General features: G+C 39.1%; 1 protein-coding gene across 1 annotated transcript in view; it reads left to right on the top strand.

Moving 5' to 3' along the window:
* pou6f2 (POU class 6 homeobox 2) overlaps positions 1-1,085 on the top strand; it is a 500,431-nt gene extending 499,346 nt beyond the window's left edge. The window contains exon 13 of the mRNA XM_048595820.1: positions 516-1,085. Coding sequence (XP_048451777.1) covers positions 516-1,020 — 505 coding nt within the window. The 3' untranslated portion in view covers positions 1,021-1,085. The remainder of the gene's footprint in view (positions 1-515) is intronic.
* Positions 1,086-12,031: the final 10,946 nt, after the last annotated feature.

Raw genomic sequence — 12,031 nt, 5'->3', positions numbered from 1 at the left:
GCTGGATGAACACAGCAGGCCAAGCAGCATCATAGCTCCTATGATGCTGCTTGGTCTGCTGTGTTCATCCAGCTCTACACCTTGTTATCTCAGTGTCTGAAAGGATCAGTTGAGCCTTTGGTGCCATTGTGATGAGTAATTTAAAGCAAAGTGTTTTCTTCTTTGTTCTTATCTGCATGCTTTTTTCTTCCTTCCAAGTTGAAATAAGATTTAATGCCATTTGTTGTGTGACTAACTGTGTAAACGATGTAGAAACACTGTTAAGTGGAAGAATTATATAAATGCTTATGTCTGTTCTATTTCTGGAGAAGAATTTTGATAACTGTTGTACATGCATAAAGCTGATGTAAGTTGTTTGTGAACTTGGTAAAATTATATTTTAATATTAACTCGTACTGGCAAATGGTGGTAACTTTGCAGGGCCAGTTCTAAACATCTCTGCCCATTAATTAATCAGTAGGATCCCACCCTGGCAGAGCATCAGAGTAAGACTGTTCTTTCTCAACTTTCCTCAGACACACCATCCTGAGAAGCCACTTTTTCCTACCACAGGATGCCCAAGAGAGCTCTATAGCTAGCAGTCTGAGAGCCAAACTGAACCCTGGCCTTTTGTATCCTGCCAGGTTCGAAAAGCTGGATATCACCCCTAAAAGTGCCCAGAAGATTAAGCCCGTTCTTGAGCGGTGGATGGCTGAGGCTGAGGCCCGCCACCGAGCAGGAATGCAGAATCTAACTGAATTTATCGGCAGTGAACCCTCCAAAAAGCGCAAGCGGCGGACATCTTTCACTCCCCAGGCCCTGGAGATCTTAAATGCCCACTTTGAAAAGAATACACACCCGTCAGGGCAGGAAATGACGGAAATTGCTGAGAAACTGAACTACGATCGGGAGGTAGTTAGAGTTTGGTTCTGCAACAAGAGACAGGCGCTGAAAAACACAATTAAACGCTTAAAACAATCCGAGTCCTCGACAGGGTTGGCCATGGAACCACTCACAGACTCTTTTGAAGAAGCCTCCTAAAACTAAAAAAAATGGTTCACCAGTAATTCACGAAGCAGACATCTTTGGGAAAGTCCTTGTACATCTCCTGCAAGAAAAAGACTGCAAACTGCTGTGTTGACACATTTCCAGACTGTCCATTGAGTTTACTGTTGAAGAAAACAACGTGACACATTATTGTGCGGTAGAATTAGTTTTAATGAAATTAAAGAACACCCAGTCGTTTAGCAGACTGAAACTGAACCAAATAGACATTTCATGTACTGTAAAATATTTGACTGAAAAAAAAACCTTCTATGAGTTACAGAGAGCTCTGTATTTCACACAAGAACAACATCTGAATTAGTGCCTGTCATTGTCAGGTACAAAGTGCTGCATTAATATTAATCTGTTAACCAAAGTCAGAAGCAAAGCACCAGAATCAAGTTAATAGCCTACTGTTTTTGAGTGTATATTGTGTTAAAATTTTTACATTTGTAATTACAAAAAAATACTGGATGAATTACTTTTTTCCCTTTCACAGATCGTGTCCATTTGTCGTGTATGGATAACACAACTGTAGAAGCCATTATTATAAGGTTGTCACTTTGTCTTTCTTCTGTGCTATTGTAAGACCAGAAATGTTTGTATGCCAACAGTTTCTATGTAATTTGGCAGTTGCCAGTGTTTCTGTGTGATGGATTTTAAATTGCACTGTATTTTAGTAGTGCAAAACAAAAGGGAATTGTGCACATTGCCAGTAATGTAATGTTGGTTGTCCCTTCTTTACAAAAATGGCCACCAGTGTGAAGCAATTCTATTTAGCAGTCTTGTACCACAACCTCAGTTGTTTGTGTAATTGCGACATCAATGTAAATTTTGTGTGCAAAGCAATCTTTTTTCCAAAGCCTGTTAGCCAAAGAATTTCAATATCATACAGTTTAAGTGAAAAATGACAAAGGTTAAGTGAAAAATTAGGACTGGGACATGATCATATTAAGGGCTGCTTCTATCATCGGACTTATTTATTCAGAGGATGTATCACAGCAGTGTCTAAACTGAAGCACAGAGTTACAGTGCCTGTTAACCAGATCATTTACAACTCACATGTATCTTAAACTTTAGCTTACTGAACGCTTCTAAGTTTGCCAGATCTAAAGAGGAGTTGAGGCATCCATGCGCATTTACACACAGACACACAAACAGGTTGACACATTGATATATACACATATTCTTTAATTATAAATCTAATGTGTCTTCTGTTTCATTCAACCATGCTAAAAAGACATCATCTAAGAATCATATAACTTGGTTAATTTAGCAAATGTGTAAAAGGCATACAAAGTGTTTAAACCACAAAGGATTTTAACTATGTCCCGGGAACACTGATTCTCACAGTGCTCAGTATTCATGACCAAAGTTAGTTTATAGAAGAAAGCATTGCACGCACAGAATTGAGAATGAATTCCAAGTCTTTATCTTCCAGTAGCACGAGGCCTTTAGTGCATCAGATGATTTAATGACACGTCTGTAGCATATTTTACTGAATCTTCTTTCCACAAAGATTACCAACTTGAAATGTCAAAGACAGAAATGACACAGGTTTATTTTGCATTGCGGTATTCAGCTGCTTTGTTTTTTCTGAATTTTGCTAATTATATTTAGGCCAAACCTTGAAAGTTTCAGTTTACATGGAGAGACTGAAGTAGGATCTTGAGGCTTAGTGATAGTGTCCTTACTTCTGAGTTGAGTCCCACCTACCCTGAACATATGTCATAACAAGTCCACACAGGTTGGTTCCGAACATTTTATGAAGAACAAAGATGTTATGTGAATATTGAAAATATCAAGCAGGCTAAATAACCAGTTTGCATATATTGTAGAGATAATGGTTTTTAATCAAATTTCCTGGCACCAACTAGATCTTTTTCTAAATGTATTTGACCTTGATGCTAATATAAAGTTGTCATCAGTGCACTTCCACAATGGATGAACAATAAGAATCTTTTTGTGGAAATTGTGACCCACATAATGCTTGATTTTGAATCACCAAAGTTCCTTAATGCATAGGTAACTCTTACTACAGTTTACATACTGTCTATGCTCTCTTAATTCAAGATCAAATAAGATAACATACAAAAACCAAAATGATTATTCCACATCAAGTAGAATTCTACCCAGTTGAATTGGTACAAACATATATTTATATATTGAACAAACTTAACAAGTATATTCATTGAAGGGAATTAATTTTAGTCATGATTCAAAGCAACCCAGCGTGCTAAAGAGCTAAATAGAAGTCATTTACAGAGACTATGGTGCCAAGCCATGGAGAGAACAGGATAACAGGGATGAGGCTTAATCAAAATGACTGGTTTTGAGAATGTCTTTAAATGTGTAAGGGCTCAGAGACGGAGTTCCAGACAGTAAGTACAAGATGGCTCAGGCTATGAGTGATACTTGTAACGCTGTAACAGACATTTATCTGGTGAACTATTGTTTATCCAAATGCTGAATAGGATTGGACAACAATTATATACTGTAGATCAAATAATGAATATAATAGGATGACATTGTTGTGGAGGACCCTGAACATTTCAGAAAAGTATTGGGGTGTCTGAAACCAAATATGTGTCAAAAGGAGACATATCTTTTCAAAGAGGACATCACCCAGCATAACAGAGGAGAGAAAATCATAAATACAGAACTGAGGAAAACAAAATGATAATGTTCTCTGGGCATTAAGTTCACTGCCACTTGAAGGTCTTATTAACCATGTGCTACTCAAGGCTTAATGGTCATAACACGCTCCAAAATGACATCATGCCTCATAAGGCGCTACCATTTAGGATGTTCTTATGGAACTGTATCATACAGAAATCTCATGATGAGAATGGGACTGATAAGATAATTGCTAGACAGGATTACTTACCTAGTAGTAATTCTTTGATTATATTTTCCGTTTGAATCATAGGTAGATTTTTTTTCTATGATGTAGCAGTCCAATTATGGACAAACTGTACAACCATTTGTAAAGAGAAGTAAACCAATGTTACAAGACTACCACTGGCCATCAAGAGAGACTTTGCAGTTCAGATAGCTGCTGTTTACATTCATCTTCCATCTTAACTCCACATTTCTTACCCTTTTTTTCAATACTAGTTTGTATATGTCTGTCCCCTTCAGCATTTTTGTTTAAGTATAGCTACAAGCTAAGAAATTCTGAATAATCTAATATTTGAAAAGGTTTAACTCATTTTGACTCATTTCTACCACATTAATGGAAATGAGGCATACTGAATGGAACTGAGGAAGATAAGTAGAGGCTTAATGTAACTCAAGCTGTAACCAAATATAGAATCAAAATGCCTTTGCTCATCTTATCAATGCTGGACCAAAGCTCAGAATATATGGGTATAGGTATATGCACATTGTATAGATGTGGCTCGATATTACAGACAATCTCACAATATTAAACTGTTACTTTTTAAATCTCTTTATAAATGCTTTACCTCAGCACTCTACTTCTAGAACCCTAAATTGCAACATTCAAAACCACTAAATTCCTTGTTAGACTTTGATCAATTGAGTAAAATCTATTTGGGTTGAAGTTTGCATTGTTCTGAGCTGAATGTGAAAGTCATGTGTTTGCTTGTTTATAAATTAAGGAAGCTCTATGTGTAGCACAGTGTCCATTAAATCATTTGCAAATGAACATTTTGCAAAAAGCTATACTATTGTTGCCAGGGTCACTCAAATAAATTGCTGCAGAGAGTTTGGGTGTGAAACACACCACTGTTACACTGACAGTAAGAAGATTATCCTGTTGGAAATTCAATGGAATGGAGGTTACAAACTGGAGCCAGAGACCAAATTCACCAGGTCAAGATCCTTACTGCTCAGACACTTAAACCAAAGCTGACTTACCTGCACAGGTTGCTTACCTTTTATAGACTGAAAATACTGTACTTTATCTACAGCAATATCTGTATGGTCAGTTAAGCTGCACTTTGTGTATATCTGAACAGCTTCAGATCTGTCACTTTTACTTTGTACCATAAAAATAAACAAAACATTTGAAATGATATTTTTTTAAAAATGATTATTTCACGGACATTTTGGTTTTGCTGTTTGTGTGATTTCATGTTGATTCCCCCAGAGTGGAGAAGATGTTTTCAGAGTGGTTGCAGGGGAAACGATCGACCCAAGTAAGTATGATCTGTCATCGATCTCCTGAAACAGCTACCAAATTTATAGACAGCTGTTGACTTTATGAGAGAAAGGAGTTCTATTCAACTGACTAATGTTGTGTGAACATCATGAGTGTGACACTAATTGGGCCAGTTTCTTTAATTTTTTCATTTTTTTAATTACTGTCTTTTAGCAGGTAATAACATTGAAAACATCAAGTCACAGTTAAGGGAGAGAATTATTCGTGCTGATTATGTTTTCTGTAGTCTAAGATGAGCAAACAAAAATAAGGAAAGAAGTTGCGCTTATAAAGCCTCCTTCATAACTTTATTTTACAACTGATGGAATGCTTTTGATGTGGGGTGACTGTTCATACGCTGGGAAATATGTAAGGAATTTTACTGTGTTACGTCCCACGAATAGCAGTGTGACAGTGATCGTAACAATGCTGGTTCGTTGTCCAAGGGAGAGTTTTTTGGAAATTATATGCAAGTAGGAGGAGAAATTAGGTTTCTGATTAACATCTGTGGAACAGTGCAACATTCCCTCAACTGCATTAAAATGTCAACCTAGATTTTATGGGGTTTCAAAGTTTAACTCTGACTCAAAAGTCGTGTGCTGTCAGTGAACGACAGCCGACAAATAGTCAACCTGCTGTCTCAGATCTAAGAGACAGCTTTTATCCTCCCTTCCAGAAACAATAACACTGGTATATTTCATCTACACATCATTTCTAATTGTGAACATTTTCAGATTTTTAGGTTTGCTCAATACTTCTTCAAAGTTTGTCAGAGTTCAACAGGAAATCTTCAATAAAGTGTTGACTTGTTAACCATCATTCTGCACAGTGATAATAATTGTCATTTTTGGTTAGTGATATGAAATTACAGTTTAAAAAAAATGCATAGCTTAATGAGAATTTGTTACTTTTTAGGCAAAGTTAATGGCAGTTAAAAGGGGTTATTCCATCCTTTTTCAGGGCCTCTTGACACTGCAGGATAAGCTCTATTTCAGGTCAGGAAGGTCAAGAAATGGACACATTTTGAGGAAGCTGTTGTCTTCTATCCTTTTCACCCAATCACCTTTCAGGATCTTGATTACAAAATGGCACCGATCTCTTGAAAATTGTAACTATCCATTTGTCCTAAACGAAATTTGACCATTATTACGCAGCCTAGAACAAAATTGTGGAGTACAATCTTGGAAACATTGGGAAAAGTACCTAAGAAGCAGCTTAAAAGCTTTATGTAACTAGTCCATTAGCTTGCTCCTGACATTACCAGTAAAAGCAAAGTTAAGAAATAACTTCTAAAAGTTTGTTTATTAAAGTGAATCCTCAGTGTAGTCCTTGTGTTGCAACAAGTGGAAGATCAGATGGACAAAACAGCTTGTCTTTTAATCAGAGTAGTAGCAGAGCAAACTTTGGCCTACATCTTCCTCATGTTTACTGCTGGATCTTGGACAGGCAACAGAGGAAATTATAGGACGGGAGGACCAAGTTTCAAATCCCCACTAGTCCAAAACCTGATGCCCTGTTATAATTTAACGCCTTTTATCTCCTCCACAAAAAACAGTAAGTGGCCTACAATCCTGCCATGTTCCTCCCCATTCTGTATGAAATAAAATTTTTAAAAAACTGCAATGTTGAATTTCCTCCTATTAATATACTTGGACCACATCCATGATAGTTGCTCGGCAGTAGGAGCCAGACAGAGTATTGGCAATGGTCATTTCGTTCTAGGAATCTTCCTGTCTTAATTCCCTAATGGGATGTGAATATCACTAACAAGGCCAGCATTTGTTATTTATCTGTAATTGCCTTTGAGAATATGCCCTTGTCTTCCTAGGTGGCAGAGACTGTGGATCTGGAAGGTGCTGCAGAAAGAGAGTCGGTAAGTTTTTGCAGTACATCTTGTAGATGGTACAACTCACTGCTTTTTCCTGGATGATGGTGACCTACTTGCATTTTGTTGGAGGTATATTCATCCAGACAATTGAAGAGTGTCCCATGCTTGTGTCTTGCAGATGATGGACTGGAGTCAGGAGGTGAGTTGTGCAGCGCAGAATTCTTAGCCTCTTGTAGCCACAGTATTAATATGGCTGGTCCAGGTAATATTCTGCTCCCCATGTTGTTGAAGGTAGGGGGTAGGGCGGTATCGTATTCAATTGTGGAGTGGGAATGGTTATATTCTCTTTTGTGAATGGTCATTACCTGGTACCTGTGTATCATGAATGTTGTTTGCCACTTATCAAACCAAGCCTAATAGTTGTCCTGGTCTTTCTGCATGAGGGAACACACTACTTCAGTATCTGAGGGGAATATTGCTGAACATTTTGCCATCATCTGTAAACATTCCCACTTCTGACCTCATGATGGAAGGTAGTCATTTTACAGCAGCTAAAGATAGTTGAGCCTCGGACACTATCCTGAGGAGCCCCTGCAGTGATGTCCTGGCATTGAGATGATTGCCTTCCAGTAAACAAAGTCATCTTCCTATGCTTCCAGCAGTGGAGAGCTCACTGCCTGATTCCCATTCAGTTCAATTTTCCATGGTTTCTTGATGCCACACTCAGTCAAAAGCTGTCTTGATGACAAGGACCATTATTCTCACCTCACCCCCTAATGTCAGCTTTTTTGTCCATGTTTGGACCAAAGCTGTAAGCAGAACCCAAAGTGAGCATCAATGTGTTGGTTATTGCTGTGTGAGGGCTGCACAATTGATAACATCTTCCATCACTTTGCTGATGATTGAGAGTGGACTGATGAGGCATTAAGTGGCCTGCTCTTGGGACCAGTGGATTCCTGGGCAATTCTCCACATTGTTGAGAAAGTACTAATGTTGTGGCTGTGCCGGTACAGCTTGGCTAGATGTACATTCAGTGCTTGAGATGCCAACGATGTGCGGGTTAGATGGATTGGCCATGCTAAATTGTCCATAGAGTTCAGGGGTGTGTAAGTTATGTGGGTTACAGGGGGATGGGTCTGGGTGGGATGCTCTGAGGTTCGGTGTAGACTTGTTGGGCCAAAGGACATGTTTCCACATTGTAGGGATTCTATGATCTGTGTTGTCAGGGCCCATAAACTTTGCTGTATCCAGTTGTTTTTTAACTACATGGGATTAGCTGAAGTCTGATGTCTCAGGTTCCAAATCTTCAGGAGGAGCACAAGCTAGATTTTGCATTCTGCACTTCTGGCTGAAGATGATTACAAATGTTTCAGCCTTGCCTCTTACAGTTGGTCAGAAGTGATGAAGACAGCTAAATCTCCCACCCAGGGTACATCTGTGTACGTGCTCCCTTCAGTGCTTCTTCTGTATGGTGTTCAACATTCAGTTCATCAGTTAATGAGGTCTTAGATATGGTGGGTGGGGGGAGATGGAGATGTGTGGGGGCAGTAGGATTACTTTTGAGAAAATTCTGAAGGCACACTCCTAGTCCCTGGATAGATCCCTCTGGAAGCTCTCATCATTGTGATCAGATGTATTTAACCTTGCTGTGAGCAAGGTTGACTGATTTAACAATCCCTGGAACAAAGAGGAACTAAGGTCAGTAGGGTTCAGGAGGCAGCCAAAGTCTTGTACAGAAAAGTACAACACTGCCTTTTGCATTAATGAAGTAAATGCCAAAAATGAATGTGACATTTTCAGCTAAAAATGCTAATTGCCCGCGACAGAAGTCAGAGCTGCATCACGTTCACTTTCCACAACTACATCATTTCAGGCATAGGCTGACATTTCTGTTGAAAGTATGTTGTTAAGAAGAAGAGGACATAAGGAGACCAATATAAATAGGTTGAGTCAATTGGCAAAAAAATCTGGCTAATGGAGATAATGTGGGAAAATGTAAAGCTGCTCACTTTGACAGAAGAATAATAAAGAAGCTTATTACTTAAATGGAACATGATTTTGGAACACATTCCAAAGTGCAGGCAGATCGAGGTGTTCTAGTGCATTAACCACAAAAAGTTAGTATGCAGGTACTGCAAGTAACTCAGAAAGCTAATTGAATGTTATCCTTGATTATGAGAGGAAGTGAACATATCAGAAAGGACGCTTCAGTAGTGCAGGGTATAATTGAGATATTTTGAATATTGTGTACAGCTTTGGATTCCTTATTTGAGAATGTATGTCGATGCATCAGAGAAAGTTTATAAAATTGATAGCTGAAAAGAGTGAGTTGTCTTATGAGGAAAGTTTGAACAGGCTGAGCTTGTGTCCACTGGGGTTTAGAAGAGTGGGGGTAACTTGATTGACATAAGATCCCATGCAGCCTTACAATGTGAATGCAGAAATTAAAGTTCCTGTGTGGGCCAGTCCAGAACTAATGGGCACTGTTCTGGAATTAGGAGCCATACTTTTGGTATAGAGATGAGGAGAAATTTATTCTGTCAGATGATTGTGCACTTTGAAACCCTTTGACACAGCAGGTGGTGGAGGCAGGGTTATTCAATATTTTTGAGACAGAAATAGATAGAATTTTGTAAGGCAGTGGAATCAATGGTTATTGGACCTAGTTGGGACTGTAAAATTCGAAGCTCAAACACATTAACATATTGAATGGCAGAGCAGACACGAAGGGCCAAATGGGCTTCTTCCCTAACTAAGTCTTATGTTCTCCACTACTTCTGTTTAGAAAACCCTCAGCTACCTGTCTTGAAGTCATCTCCCCACCTGCCCTCTTTTCGTCAAATAATTCTCTGTAGACTCCATTATTTAAATAGACCTTTGTTGCTGGTTTATCAATGGAATGTCCCTTGATGCCTACAGTTGCTGTTTCCCTTTGAACCTGCCCTCCTACATCTCATGGTGCTCCCTAAGTGACAGACCTTTGAGGTGTCCATGTAGCAGGAGCTTTGGGTGCCTGAGGTGACATTTTATTGAAAGCAGGAAGGACCTATTCCAGGCTCCATCTCCTCTGCTGCAGCAAGATAAGCCTTTTGTGAGCTACATTATCCCATAAATGAAAGCATCTGGGAGTTGTTAGCAGGAAGGTCACATGTTGCTGTATACCAAGAGATAGCATTATTGTGACCAATACAAATACCAAGCCACTAGCAAAAAAGTCTTGCCTGGTTGGCAAACACTGATGCTATTCAAGCATTGGTACCCTTGGTGATAACCTCATACTCTTTCATTAATCCGTGATATCGATTACAGCAGCTGCAGTTTCCATTTGAAAAAGCTACCACTGCCTCCTTTGGGAAGTTCTCTTTCACAGGAACTGTGTGGTTGTTCACATTTCCAGTAAGATGCCATGCATCCAGGATGGAACCCCACAACTAATTCATCAACTGCGCCATGTTCTGGGGCAACTTCCCAGCCTCCTGGCATGCTGGTTACATAAAATCTAGTGGACTATGGTTTTGAAACTGAGTAGCAATGATTCTTTTTACTAACAAAGATTAACTCCTGACTGCAAGCTCACTGTTCGCCACTTAAACTCTGTTCCTCACATGTTTTCTCCTTCAGCCTCACTAAGAAAGGTCTTTGAGCTGGTGCTTATCAGAGACTAGTGCAGAACAGTTAAGCAGATTTTGGAAGTAGTGAAATTTGTGGGCCATTAAATTGTAACTGCTGCTCATCTGCTCCTTAGAGCAGCTTCCCCAAGGACAGAGGAAGAGGAGAGATTATCCAGGATTATTGAATGGTAAAATTGCCAATGCACTTTAAGAATAGTTTATGAACATAAGCAATGATGACATGTCATGAGACTGTCTGTATTTTTACATTAGCAGTGGAAACTGCAGGGACACAACATGAGGGGAGCATTCAAATTTTCTGCCAACACTTTGGAACTATTTATTTACTTTTGTTCAAGAGGATTCACTTCCCTTCCAATTGATATTTTAACAGATACCAGGCACAGGTAGATTGACACACTTTTATATCAATTTTGACATTCCTTCTAATATTGTCACGCTTGAGGGATGTTATAAATGTGTTTTTAAGCAAATGTGATAAGAACAAATACTGTTTAAAGTCTGGCATGTTCAGTTTCACACAACCTTCTGTATATGAAAAAGGCAAGGCATTTAGTTTCTACATGTCTGTTGAGTTATTTTGATCACCAGCACCACTCCTTTTCAGAGTTTAAGAGCAGGACTGGCAGAAATTCATCTCTGTTGCCAGCTGCTTCACTGAGGGAAGTGTTGCTTCAGACTTCTGAAGAAGTCATTGTACTTCAAGCTTTGTCCTCTCTCTGGGTATGCTGCCAGACTTGCTAAGATTCTTCAGCACTTTCTGTGTTTGTTGCCTTTAACTTCTGTGGCTTCTGGGAAACTTTCCCAGCCAACCACTGCTCAAATTCACCTTACTCATAGCATTCAGGTATGAGCAAGAGAAGTGAGTGAGCTGGCACAAAGAGTAGATGCAGGGTTAAACAGTAATTATGGATGAAGTTTTGGGTCCAGTGACCCTTCCTCACTGAGTTCTGAGGAAGGGTCACCACACCCAATACGTTAACTCTGTTTTTTCCTTCACAGGTGCTGCCAGGCCTGCTGAGCTTTTCCAGCAACTTTGTTGTTGTTCCTGATTTACAGCATCCGCAGTTCTTTTGGTTTTTATTATGGATGAAGTGTTTGAATGATTGGGAATATTTAGGTGAATGTTGTTCCTCAAAGAAAACATTGCCCACATCAAGTTTTTAGTTCATTTCTGTGAATGCTTACGACATCTGGAAGTTGAATGATATCAGTAAGATTGTAAATTTCGTCTTCTGAACTAAATAGGAAGGAGTCTTGGCCAAGAAAGGACTTTATGAAGTTTTTTTGTGGGGAGATGGTGTTGGGAAGGTTAATTGGCATGATAAATGGAATGGTATGAATCTGACTTTATTTGGTATTGTTAACTATTAAAGCCCTGAA

This window comes from Rhincodon typus, chromosome 4 (genome assembly GCF_021869965.1).
Source record: "Rhincodon typus isolate 14 chromosome 4, sRhiTyp1.1, whole genome shotgun sequence".
NCBI classification, from domain to species: domain Eukaryota; kingdom Metazoa; phylum Chordata; class Chondrichthyes; order Orectolobiformes; family Rhincodontidae; genus Rhincodon; species Rhincodon typus.
The sequence above is the reverse complement of the archived record's forward strand: the minus strand, read 5'-3'. Positions and strand labels throughout refer to the sequence as shown.